Source organism: Hemibagrus wyckioides, linkage group LG19 (assembly GCF_019097595.1).
Source record: "Hemibagrus wyckioides isolate EC202008001 linkage group LG19, SWU_Hwy_1.0, whole genome shotgun sequence".
NCBI classification, from domain to species: Eukaryota; Metazoa; Chordata; class Actinopteri; order Siluriformes; family Bagridae; genus Hemibagrus; species Hemibagrus wyckioides.
This window is the reverse complement of record NC_080728.1, coordinates 846,698-861,003: the sequence shown is the minus strand read 5'-3', so window position 1 is coordinate 861,003 and position 14,306 is coordinate 846,698. Positions and strand designations below refer to the sequence as shown.

Here is a 14,306-nt window from a genome sequence, read left to right as displayed (position 1 = left end):
TTATTAGTAGTAATAATATATCAGTTCCTTAAGAAACTTACAAATTATTTTAAGATACTAATTCATAATTTAAAACTGTCCTTGTCTTTCTTCTCAAAGGTAACCACCTGCTTCCGCATGTTTAATACAGTATCTCACAAAAGTGAGTACACCCCCCTAATTTCAGCAAATATTTTAGTGTATCTTCTCAAAGGACAATACTATAGAAATGAAACTTGGATATATTTTAGAGTAGTCAGTGTGCAGCTTGTATAGCAGTATAGATTTACTGTCCTCTGAAAATAACTCAACATACAGACATTATTGCCTAAATAGCTGGCAACAAAAGTGAGTACACCCTATGTGATAACAGCTGTACATCGTTTAACCATGCAAAATCACATGTAATATTCATCATGTTCATGTGTTTGTCAGCTTGATAGGACCATACAAATGTGTGTATCTTATAATAGAGCATTTAAAATTTGGTGCTTTGAGTACAATTCACTCATACTGACCACTGGATGATCAACATGGCACCTCATGGCAAAGAACTCTCAGAGGATTTGAGAATTATGATTGTTACTCACCACAAAGATGGGTTAGGCTACAAGAAGATTGGTAACATCCTGAAACTGAGTTACAGTACAGTGGCCAAGGTCATACAGAGGTTTTCCAAGACAGATTCCACTCGGAACAGGCCTCCAAGGGTCGATCAATGAAGTTAAGTCCTCATGCTGTGCGTCAGGTGCAGAAGCTGCCTTTGAAAAACAGATGCATGAGTGCTGCTAGCATTGCTTTAGAGGTTGCAGAAGCGGGTGGTCAGCTCGTCAGTGCTCAGACCACACACCACACACTGTAACAAGTTGGTTTCCATGGCCGTCATCCCAGAAGAAAGACTCTTCTGAAGCTGGCTCATAAGAAAGCCTGCAAACAGTTTGCTGAAGACAACCTGTCCAAGAGCATGAATTTCTGGAACCACGTCCTGTGGTCCGATGAGACTAAGATAAACTTGTTGGGGTCAGATGGTGTCCAGCATGTGTGGTGATGCCCTGGTGAGGAGTACCAAGAAAATTGTCTCTTGCCTACAGTTAAGCATGGTGGTGGTAGCATCATGGTCTGGGGCTGCATGAGTGCTGCTGGTACTGGGAGGCTGTGGTTCATTGAGGGAAACATGGATTCCAGCATGTACTGTGACATTCTGAAGCAGAACATGATGGCCTCCCTTCAAAAACTGGGCCAAACGGCAGTTTTCCAACATGATAACGACCCCAAAGACACCGCTAAGATGACAACTGTCTTGCTGAGGAAGATGAAGGTGATGGAGTGGTAAGTATGTCTCCAGACCTGAACCTTATTGAGCACCTGTGGGGCATCCTCACACAGAAGGGGGAGAAGTGCCATGTGTCTAACATCCAGCAGCTCTGTGATATCATTATGGAGGAGTGGAAGAGGATCCCAGCAATAACATGTGCAGCTCTGGTGAATTCCATGCCCAGGAGGATTAAGGCCGTGCTAGATAACAATGGTGCTCACACAAAATATTGACACTTTGGACACAGTTTTGACGTGTTCACTTAGGGTGTACTCATTTTCGTTGCCAGTTATTTAGATAATAATGTCTGCATGTTTAGTTATTTTTAGAGGACAGCAAATCTATACTGCTATACAAGCTGCACATTGACTACTCTAAAGTATGTCCAATTTTCATTTCTATAGTATTGTCCCTTGAGAATGTATAATAAAGTGGCTGCTGAAATGTGAGGGGTGTACTCACTTTTGTGAGATACTGTGGCTGCCCTTCATACTTAGTTATTTGTTCAAGTTTTCATTAATTTCTCAATATAACTATCTCCATCCTGTATGATTTTAAGGTCAAAACATCCCAAACTTCATATTAGAGTGTTTTCAGTTTTTCTCTTTCCAAAACTGTAACAGAACAGTAAGACTTAGCTTTTAGTTTATGTATTGTTATATGTTTAAAAAAAACATCCAATTTTAGGCTAATGGTATCCTAAGCCTGTGACCTATTGAACCAGTGTTAATGTATTCAATGATAGAGACTTAAAGCACATTTGTATGTCGCTCTGGATAAGAGCGTCTGCCAAATGCCAGAAATGTAAATGTGGATTTACTTACATTGCTTTTCTGGATGCTGCAATCACAGGCATCATCTTCAGAACAACAGTTTCTGTTATCTTATCTGTACTGAAATATTTACTCAGGTCAAATTCTTCCAGCTCCTGTGCTGAGGTCAGTAACACAAACTCCAGAGCAGACCACTGTGAAGAAGAGAGGTCACTTTGTTTTCCAGATTTCAGGTAGAGTTGGATTTTCTCCACTAGAGAATCATCACCCAGTTCATTCAGACAGTGGAACAGATTGATGGATTTCTCTGTAGGAAGACCTTCACTGATCTTCTTCTTAATGTACTGAACTGTTGCCTTTGTGCTCTGGGAGCTACTTCCTGTCTGTGTTACTAAAGCATGTAAGAGTTTCTGATCGGTGAAAGTAAAAGATGAGAGTGAGTGATTCAGTGAAAGACCCAGAAGAAAGCAGAGGAAAAGATCCAGATGTCCAGTCTGACTTTCTAAAGTCTGATCTACAGCACTCTTGTGTACATCTGAGATTGGAAATTTTTTATATAGACTTTTCCACCCTTTAGAGACCTGATTCTGTTTCAGAACATTTCTCTTCTTCATCATGAAGGTCAGGTGCACATACAGAGCTGCGAGATGCTCCTGAATGCTCAGATGAACAAAGCAGTACACTTTACTCTGGTGAAGCCCAAACTCCTCTCTGAAGATCTGTGTACACACACCTGAGTACACTGCTGCTTCTCTCACATCAATGCCACACTCTCTCAGGTCTTCCTCATAGAAGATCAGGTTCCCTTTCTTCAGCTGCTGAAAAGCCAGTTGTCCCAGTTTAAGAAGCATTTCTTCATCACTCTCCTGCTTCTTGGAGTATTTTTCTCTTATGATGTTTGTCTGAATGATGAGGAAGTGTGTGTACATTTGAGTCAGAGTCTTGGGGATCTCTCCACTCTCTGCTTCACCCAACATTCTCTCTAGAACAGTGGCTGAAATCCAGCAGAAGACTGGGATGTGGCACATGATGTAGAGGCTTCTTAATGACTTCAGGTGTGTGATGATGTTATTGGCCAGGCTCTGGTCACTGATTCTCTTCCTGAAGTACTCCTCCTTCTGAGGGTCACTGAACCCTCGTACCTCTGTGACTCGATGCACACACTCAGAGGGGATTTGATCAGCTGCTGCAGGTCGGGAGGTGATCCAGATGAGAGCAGAGGGAAGCAGATTCCCTTTGATCAGGTTTATCAGCAGCTCCTGCACTGATGCTGATTCAGTTACATCACACACTTTCACTGTGTTCTGGAAATCTAGAGGAAAACGACACTCATCCAATCCGTCAAAAATGAACAGAACCTTTTCCAAACTGGACATTTCTGTTTCTTTTGTTTCCTTAAAACAGACATGAAGGAGCTCCATCAGACTCAGTTTCTGGTCCTTCATCAAATTCAGCTCTCTGAAAGGAAGTGGAAATATGAGGTGGACGTCCTGATTGGCTTTCCCTTCAGCCCAGTCCAGAATGAACTTCTGCACAGAGACTGTTTTTCCGATGCCAGCGACTCCCTTTGTCAGAACAGTTCTGATGGGTTTGTCTTGTTCAGATAAAGGCTTAAAGATGTCATTGCATTTGATTGGTGTTTCCTCTGTTGTTGTTCTCCTGGACGCTGCCTCCATCTGTCTCACCTCATGTTCATTATTGACTTTTCCACTGTCTCCCTCTGTGATGTAGAGCTCTGTGTAGATCTCATTCAGGAGTGTTTGGGTTCCCAGGTTTATTATCACTCCATTCAAACACTGAAACTTCTTCATCAGATTTAATCTGAACTTTTTCTGGACTTCATTTACAGCAGCAGGATCAGGGTCGTTCCTGTGATATGGTGAAGCAGGAAGATGTGGTGAGACATGGGCTTTAATTATTAGACTTAAAGATCTAATTTTTCTGTCTAATTTTTTTTATCTACTGTATGTTTTACAGTAATCTAATAATAATCTAATGACTCTGTAGTTAATAACAGCAGAGAGGTTTATAACACCAGTGTGTCAGTGTCAGTCATGTTGGTTTTGATCTTACCCTGTATCTGTGAGGATTTTATTGTTCACTCTCTCTTCCACCTTCTGTAGCAATCTGTGAACACAAATTGTAACTGATAAAGATGATACCTTTACTTTCTTAAACAGAATGAAAAGGTAACGTGCCCTAAACAAATAAAGATACAGTTTTTCAGAAATCTTGTCAGAAAGGTTCACAGGTATAAAATCTCTAACTATAGCCAGTATAATACTACAGCCTGGATGTGACACCAGTCCATCACACATAGGGGCAATTCATGTTCACCAGTCCACCTACTGGAATGTGTTTGGGATGTGGGAGGAAACCTACATGGACAAGGGGAGAACATGTGAAATGCACAGAGACACTGGAGACCCTGGAACTGTGAGGCAGCAACTATTTCATCAAAATAACATTTATTCAATAATAAAAGCAGCTTTTCTGTCAGTCTGCAGAACTCCAGACAAAATCTAAATTTTAACCACTGAGTGTTTTAAACATCCCTGCTCATCTCTTACAGTGATCACACAGAGGCTCTGTAGATTTACTGACTGAATTCTGGTGTAACTTGTACTGTGCTGAGTTAGGATTACATGAGGGATATCTCACCTAACTCAAGTTGCAGCAGTGATCAGTCGAAACTCACACAGGTCACATTCCACATCTCAAGCTTTTTTCTACGGGCTGGCAATAGATAAGAATCCTTTAGTGTAAGGTGATTAAGAGCCCTGTAGTCGATGCAAACCCTGTGATCTCCACATGGCTTTTTGACACTCTGTTGATGATCTGTTAATTACATGCTCTGCCAATGAAGTGTGACTAAGGTGTCCATCAAACAAGCTCCAGAAGCCGCCATCTCAACCTTCTCATTGCAGACTGGCTGACATCCAAGAATATCAAGCTCCCAAACTCAGGTGCCTCTAACCACTCACTCAAAACCTCCTGATAAGTAGGTTCACCCAGGGTTACTGTTCTTGATGGGATATGAATGCTAACTGATGCACGTAGCATAAAATCCATCCCCATCCTCATGACTGGAGAAGAAATATCAGGGATAATGACAAACCGATGGTAGAAACGTTTTCTTTGGAGGCCAATGTTTAGCCAGATGATACGAGTTGGACTGCAAGATGCACTGTTGGCAAGCTGAACTGGGGGTAATGTACAAGGCTGGACTTTCTGAGAACATTGCAAGACATCAAAAATCATTTTTGTACGAACAGCTGAAAGTGAGGCAGCTGTGTCCAGCGCTGCATCCACCACTTTGTTACAGAGATTGACTAACAATAAATGGTGTATTCAAAACGAAAGAGAAGTAAGGTCCTCCACATGACCAAGCACAAGCAGCTCAGGTGGGGACGTAAGACAAGGTTGAGGCGCACATATTTTCTGGAATGTCCATCCCCCTTTTAAGTTTCTCTTTGAAGTCTCTGCTTTTTTTCCATCACTTTTCATCACTTTGCACAACCTCGCACATTTGTACAAACTGACACTGACACTGGACTGGCACCAAGTCACTTATACAATTATTCCAGCACATGGACACTTTAATGATAACCACTGGATCACCTCAGTATATGCCATATACACAAACATCCCTTCACGTTCATGTCTGCATTTATGTGTATATACCACTTTGTTTAGTGTATACAAATACAAATATATATATATATATATATCTACTTACACCTATATTTTTCATATTCTTCACCTATATTTTCATATTTTTATTTTATTTTTATTTATCTATATTATATTTTATTTTACTTTATTTTCTATTTTTATACTTTTAAGATAATCTAGTTTTATTTTGATCTTTATTTTTTATGGATCTCTTTCTAACATACTTTTTATAAATATTTACATGCCGGACAGTCGTGAAAAAACATTTCACTGCATGTCGTACTGTGTATGTAAATGTATGTGACAAATAAAATTTGAATTTGAAGTTTACCTTCTACTGAACAGAGTTTTGTTTTTGCTCCTCTCTGCTCCCATATGTAATGGCTCTTAACCTCATTAGTGTTCCGTCGCTCATTCAAAACCTGACTACTCTGTTGTTTAGTGACTGGAAAAAATTCAGTTTGTACAAACTTACAAGTCAGACAGTTTCAAGATGTGAAGCCAGTTGCAGAACATTTGACACAGTAAGTTTCACGTGCATGTTTGCTTTTCTGTACCACAAGTTCGTTACAACATTCAGGACCAAGAGCCACGGGCAGATCATGGGCGCGCATCAAGAGGTCGATGACTGAAGTAATTTGTTTCCCGTCTACAACAGCTGGGAGTGTTGAACAGTTCAAATCACAAAACCATAACTCAAAATACAGTTCAATTCCATGAGAAATCCAGTGTGAAAATGTTCTCAGTTTTAAATCGATTAACCACATGCAGCTTCCCGCAATTGAATGTCAAAAATTTGACTGAAGTCACAGAAAATATAGTCAAAGTTCACAAACAGTCAAGGTTCTGATTACCTTAACAAACCACAGTCATTAATTCCAATGAAGATCGTTTCCGTGTCCACATAAATCCACTAGAGCGTGAACATAGAGCTCCCACTTCTGCAACACAAAATGTCCGCCACAGCATCAGGCTGTTTATGCTCACATACATTGAAATCAGCCTAGTGCAAATGTACACCTGAGGGCAGGAGGTTTACGGCATTCTCTGTATTGACCATCACAAATTGGCTCTGCATCCACGCAAAACACACTCCAAGGCCAGAGATAAAAAGTCCAGGCCCCACGTGTAACACACTGAGTTAGGATTACATGAGGGATAGCTCGCCTAACTCAAGTTGCAGCAGTAATCAGTCAAAGCTCACACAGCACATGCGACTGTATACTGTTCACAGCAAACAAAAAAAATGGCGCACTGCTCTTAAAGGAGCCTCATCTTATTTCACTCGTTCCAAACTCTGGAAGATCCTTATGGCTTTGTATCCTGTCACTGGATAAATGATGCTAAGCGGTGGTCTAGCCTGCAATGACCAAACATATAGCAGTGCAAAAAAGTATTTGGACACTTAAGCCTCACTTACAAATGTATGAATTTCACTGCATTACAAAACAACATGCCAAAACAAGTGGCATTTATTTCAGAGACCATAAGTACACAATTATTTAAGCAAAACATTTAACAAAAATAGACATTAAATATGACAAAAAAGTATTTGGAACCTTAATACTGGCTTCATCAAAAATAACATTTCCAATTAATTTAGTTACAGTTATTATGTTTTAGAATTTTGTTTGCCTTCCTGTTTATCTAGATAAATTTCTCTTTAAGTGTGTCTTCATCAGTGACATTAACAGTGAGGAGATGTTACCTGTGTAGAAGTAAGGAGTCTCCATCTTTAAACTCCAGAGGATGACCCATACACTCATCACTCTTCATGGAGATACAGCTGGGTGCTGGTGATTCTGATCTCTCTCCCTGGAGTTTACTGCACAACATTATACACAGTGCTTTACTTATTTATACTTCTTAATTTAATACAGACTTAATTTTACTTACAATAAAGAGAATCTAAAATCTGTTAGAGTTTTATAACAGTAAAACCATGGGTTAGATTATATGTTTCATATTTACTCACTAAATAATTTAGATATGAATGTTTAATGACTAGAACACCAGGATGTTGTAGGTTACCAGTTGTTTGATGGTGGGGAAATATTATCTGTGTCCAGATCAGGAGTCTCCATCTCTGAATATTAGTAAAGTTTCTACAAACACACAGCTGAGTCCTGAAGAGTCTGATCTCTTCTGCTGGAATAGATCACACTCCTAGAAAACACACACACACACACACACACACACACAATTTATTGTTCACATAATAATTTAACATCAGGAGCTGACCTCTCACATTCTCATCACCATAATTTTCAATTAATGTTATTCTGTAAATTCTCCAACCTTTTTTCCTCTGAGAGCTATTTTGACAAAATGAAGGTGGCCAAGAGCTACCCGTCTTATATTATTAGTAAACATTTATTTACATAGCTCATAAACCAAACCAGCTGAATGAGACATTTTTGTGTGAACTTTTAAAAAAAAGTCAATATTAAAGTCAAATTTTGCAATAAATTATTTTAAATTAACATAAGCAGCCTGTTCATTGTTGAATCGAGTTAACTGATTCAACACAACGGGTTTGCTGACTAGATTTATCACTTATTATTATCACATTTCCTTCACTAACATGGATTCTGTTATTTATCAGCACATTGTTCTTGACAGTCCCATGACACACACCCTGCTGTCCTGAGAAAAGCTGGAAAATACTTTTTTCTCTAAAAAAAAAAAAGGGGGGGGGGGGGATGGCTTTGATATTGAAGGTGATTTTAATTTTGGAAACAGAGACCTGACATTGTATTGGACTTTATGGCATTAAATAATTAATAAGTATTTTTATGGCATTCATATACATGTACAATGTGAAATATTAAAGGAGTATTTACTCCGAAACACCAGCTGCGCTAATAAGAAATGTCTACAGCACACTGGTCCTGCATCTTCCTGCAGCAGAATATATTAATTCACTGCAGCATTGTAGCTTTATCCCTAATGCTGTCGAATTCCCAGCATCTTCTAGGTTAAAAGGATCTGCCATGTGTTTTCTTTATACTACAAGAAGTAGGAAACTGTATCCAACATTAATTCTTGTACATGTGTGAAGTTCACTTTAAACAATTTTTTCGACAGTGCAACTTTTAATCTAAGAAAATTACTACTTTGAGGAAAGACATTCATATGTTGTGATTTTGGATATACTGATAGCGTATCATGGCATAAAGATTAGTTTGTGATTTCTAAAAACACACCTGAAGAACACAGGTATGTTTAGAAGACAAAACTACTCTAAATTAAATGATATAAGGAGCTGTGCTTCCTGTATATCTTGAGTGAGAGATGTCTCTTTCAATCAGCGGTAAGAATTCCACTCACAAACTATACCTACCATTTCCAGTTTGTCTTCCAAATTGTCTGTGTTTTTGGATTTGTTGTTTTGTTTTCTGATTTGTAGAAGCTGCAATGGTGATTTCCTCATCTCAAACAATTTACTGAAACAAAAGCCAACAACAGTGGAGGGTATACCACAACAAAAAATGTCAGTGTCTCAATAATCTGTCATGTGCCCTTGACCATCAATTACAGCTTGACCACGACGTCTCATGCTGTTCACGAGTCGACTTATTGTCTGCATTTGAGGTACCCCAGCCTCCAGCAGCCGTTCCCTAATGATGCTCCTCGATGAGCTGGAGCATTGTCGTCCATGAAGATGAAATTAGGCCTGTGTTGTTCATGCAGGGGCACAATGACTGGATTAATGATGTTATTCAGGTAGTATTGGCTTGTCACTGTACCATTCACAAGATGTAGGGCAGTTCTGTATTGAGTGGACACACCTGTCCAGACTGTAACACCACCACAACAGTGGCTGAAGCATAGCGCTCTCCTTGACGTCTCCAACCTCATTGCAGCCATCATTTCTGCTCAACGTGAATCGACTTTCATCAGAGAACAGCACTGAGGCCCACCGGTCCCTCGTCCAGTATAAATACTCCCTGGTCTGACGCCTGTGCCTGGGGGTGTGGTCAGGTACCCTTGCAGGTCGTCTAGCACGCAGACCACGCTGATATAAACGGTTTCGAATGGTCTGACGTGACACTTGGGTTCCTCTCACCTCCCTTAAATGTGCCTGGAGTTGAGTGGCATTCATCATCCGGTTCCGCAGGGCACTGTTCACAATGAAGCGGTCACCAACATGGGATGTGGCCAAAAGACGTCCACTTCTATGCCTTTCTGTGACTCTTCCAGTCTCTCTGTATCTCATCTTGGTCTCATGATGTTAAAATGTGAACAGCATGATGAAGAGGACTGTTTAAATACCAATTCTAATGGAACCAGAAAATTTATGGGTGGATTCATGGATCAAACACCAGTTGTGAATTTTGCCGTTAAGCACCTTGTTAGAGAACAGCAAGTTCTGCAAAAAGTACTGAAACACTGAACAGTTGGACATGTGCATTCAAAAGTGTAGAGAAGGTCAAATTAAGTTCACCTGGAAAGGTTATAGTGCATTTTAGGTGCATCCTGAAATTTCACCCAAAAGCCAAATATCCTTAACTTTTTGTGAGTAGTGTATTTTCCCCCCTCCCCTTTCTCCATTTCTCTTCTTTTGTAAAGCTGCTTTGAGACCATTTTTATTGTAAAAGGCACTACATAAAATAAATTGAATTGAATTGAACTGAATTGAATTGAAATGAATGTGCAGTCTATATTGACTTCTCGGAGAACTACAACTGCAAGTTCAGAGCTGACGTACAAGCTGTTGCATCACACCAACAGGCCACGTTACACACTGGGGGTTTACTATTTGGCATCTGCCCCTACCTCCTTCTGCACTGTATCGGCATCCAGACTGAAGGGGCCACCTGCTATATGGAAACACCTGGAACCCATCCTGAGAGAAATCCGAGAGAAATTCCCAGATGTGACAACTGTCCATTTTTTTTAGCGATGGACCCTGCACACAGTACAAGCAACGTGGTAATTTTTACCTCTTTTGTACTGAACTTTTCAAGAAGGGGTTTATACAAGGAACCTGGAACTACTTTGAAGCCAACCATGGTAAAGGTGCCCCAGATAGTGTGGGTGGCCCATTGAAAAGGAGGGCCGACAGACAAGGAGTTGATATCCCCACGCCACTCTCACTGTACCAAGCTCTGAGTGAGGGACAATTGAAGGTGAAATTGTTTTACACTCAGGAGCAAGCTGTGGAGGATGCAGTGAAAGAAATGCCAGCTGACCTTCCAGCTGTACCATCCACAATGAGGCTCCACCAGGTGGTCACTCTTTCACCTGGGAAAATAATCTACTGTGATGTCAGCTGCATGTGTTCTGCAACAGGGAATCTGGAGAGTGACTGCCAAAAAAACAACTGCTTCAGTTTTGACCACATATGACCATACACAAGGCCCCATGTACAGCACACTAGAAGAACTGCAGTGGCATAGTCCAGAAGTTGTGGGGAAATGGTGTGCCCTGATGTATGACCACACTATCTACCCAGGAATCATCCAAGAGGTTAATGAGACCCACAGAGTATGCACAGAGTGCAGGTAAACCGATGTGCTGACCCTCATTCGTCCGCCAGAGAATGTTATCTCATGCCAAATGGCCATCGCAAGAGAGATATGGGATACTCTGGCCAGCCACGGAAATTAAACATGAACATTATAACATATGCTTTCTAAAATATGGATCAGTTCATACTGTTCAGTCCCGTTTTTGATGATTCATTTTAATGCCAGGTCCTCAGCCTAGTGTAACATGGCTATTTTTTATCTATGTCCGAATATTTGATCGGATCCAGTTTGTGGTCATGTTGATTGTTATCATTCATTCATACAGAATTCATTCTCTTGAATATTATTAAATAACATTCGTCCTTTGTCACATTTATGTCATGATCTACAATCAAAAGATATGTATCCACTCAACCCTGTTACTTTAATTTCAACCCTGTTATCATCAGTTCAATCAGATCAATTTTTTAATAAAATAATCTTAAATGCTTTTCTAAGCTTGTGAGGGTTTAAGCTACTGTCATTTTAAAAGTTTCAATGATTACATGCATAATGTGTTTGAGCAAATATTTGAAAATAAATAATTAAATGAGTAAAAATAAATGTGTGATTACCAAAAAGTTGAGACAGATAGATTTCAAAAGTCATTTAAATGAATATAATGCAAGTCTTATCTGAAATTAAATGAGAATTCAATGTGAATGTGACTTTCTTTACTTAAGGGTAAAAGGTTTATTAAGCAATAACTTTTAATAACTTTTAATTTTTTTAATAACTTTTTTCAGGTTCCTGAGTGTTTTGCCAAGCAGAGCACACAACAAATAAAATATCTCATAAAAAGTGTACCGTTGATATTTGACAGATTATTACTTGTTTTTCTTTAATACACAACAGAAAATGATCAAATAATGGTTCAATTGTTTTGGTGCCTAAATTGTCCTCTGATTCTGGAATGTCTCTCGACTACCAGACACTTTACTGCTTCACAATACAATATGACTAATAAGTGAAGCCCCGCCTTCATGAGCTCACAGGTGTGTTGTGATTGGCCAGAATTGAGTTCTATTAGAGTCTGACTCCTCTCTCTGGGAATCCTGAATGTTTACTTTAAGTCACTCCATGTTAATTAAAAAAATAATTCATTATTTTTTTTTTTTTTTATTATATTGCTTTATTTTATTATTAACACGGTAAAGCCATATTTTATTTCAAGCCCTTTTTTTAAATAACTTTTTTTTTTAAATAAGATCTAACTAGGAGTGTTTTGCACACTCTGCACTGTTTTCTTGTGTGTAAGACGCGCATTGTTTAATACAACAGGCACACCAGGAAATAAAAGGCGGATAGCCTTACCGTGTTGTTTTTTCACTCATTGAACGTGAAACTGCTTCTTAAACCGTGAATTCTTGACGGTGTGAATTTGCACTTTTCCATCACTGACTCTGATTTCACTCCATACAACACCTGTTTACAGACTACAGACACACTATAACTACTGATATCATACTGCAACTGAGAGTAATGTGACCAAATATCGTAAAAATTAAATACAATATGTTTGTTACACAATCATAAAACTATATTCTCTGAACATTTTGGATATTCATGTAAAATTGAAGAGAGGAAACCGAGAAGCCTGTAAGAGTACATACCCGATATAAACCTGTTTTACAGGTAAGGTTGTACCTGTACCTCACCGCCGCAGATTTCCTACTGCTGATTTTACACGAGTTTTATTTACAATATCTCCGGATTCTTCTTATGTAAAGTCATTTATAATAGAGAAAATCATTCACGTTTAGTCACTAGTTCTTGATGTGTGACATTAATCACCGTCTCTGCCTTAAATGTTCCGAATACTTCAAAAATGGAGTCGAGTCTGAGTGAGAAACTCTCTCACTTTAGGAAGGAGGAGTCATTACAGGTGATGAGTCGTTTGGGAATGAGTCGACTCGACACTTTGAATTGGATCTTTTTGGAGCTGACGAGCAAATCTAAACTCCTGTAATCCTTTCGATAAAATAATTTTCTAATGCATTTAATCACATACAGTGCAACACGCTATCAGTAATTTATCCTCTCTGTAGTGAACTTACATAGGAAAGAGAGTTTTAAAGTTAGTTTCACATTTACATATTCAGATTTCTGTCTTCTGTAGCGTTAGAACAGTGGGTTTAAAGGGATAATACTAGACAAATTACATGTTTTATTTTATCTTACAGGTTATAGTATTAAATTCTACACATTACTTTTCTCAGAATAAGAGATGAATTTATACACTTCTTTCTAGTAACTGAGTTCAATCAGTCATAAAATATTTTAAGAACTTTATATAAAAATGTATAAGAAACCATAATAGATATTACTTTAGTTTTGTGCACATGAAACTTCCCAAGAGAAATTATTATCTTGAATGCTTTATTAATTAAATCAGAGCCCATATTACAATCCAAGCAGAGACTCGTCTATTGTAATCGTTTTGTAGAATGTACTGTCATAGATACGTGTTTCCAAAAGTCTTCAGAATATTTACATTTGTAAAATAAATGCATGAGAGTTTCTAATTCAAGATTACAAAAAATTACTCACTGCACATATTTTATCAATATAAGTTATAGAAATGAAAAATTGTTTCAAGAACTTGTAATCTCTAAACATAGACTCAATCCCTGAGAAATAAATTGTAAGTTTATTGTAAGTTTGTCCTGTTTTTAGGCTTTTTATACAATGCTCACACCAACATCAGCTCAAGGTATTGTTAGTTTCTTGATACATACTGAGGCATTGTTGTGCCTGTCCATTGTATCCGCCCAGCTTGTGTTTTTGACCATGTATTTCTCTGATTTTTTGTATTACAAGTTTGTTTGCATCAACAAACCTGTTTGTTTGCGTCCTTTTGATCACATTTTGGATTTTTCTGCCTTGTGTTTCAGTAAATACCACAAATGGATTTGACAGATTCTAATGCACTGTTTCTACTGCTTTTAAGGGGAAACCTTCATGTGTGTTTTTGACTTTTTTTTCCGTGAATGTTGATGGTTTACATTTTTCATTTTTTTGTTGATTTCTATAGGCAAATTTGATCACAGT

The 14,306-nt window shown here is 38.6% G+C and overlaps 1 protein-coding gene across 1 annotated transcript in view; it reads right to left on the bottom strand.

Annotated features, from left to right (window-relative positions):
• Nucleotides 1-13,141, bottom strand: part of LOC131369957 (NACHT, LRR and PYD domains-containing protein 3-like) — a 33,137-nt gene extending 19,996 nt beyond the window's left edge. Inside the window, exons 1-5 of the mRNA XM_058416878.1 lie at nt 12,869-13,141; nt 7,774-7,908; nt 7,451-7,567; nt 4,141-4,194; nt 2,119-3,936 (exon numbers count right to left, since the gene is read on the bottom strand). Coding sequence (XP_058272861.1) covers nt 2,119-3,936; nt 4,141-4,194; nt 7,451-7,567; nt 7,774-7,826 — 2,042 coding nt within the window. The 5' untranslated portion in view covers nt 7,827-7,908; nt 12,869-13,141. The remainder of the gene's footprint in view (nt 1-2,118; nt 3,937-4,140; nt 4,195-7,450; nt 7,568-7,773; nt 7,909-12,868) is intronic.
• Between the last annotated feature and the right edge of the window lie 1,165 nt (nt 13,142-14,306).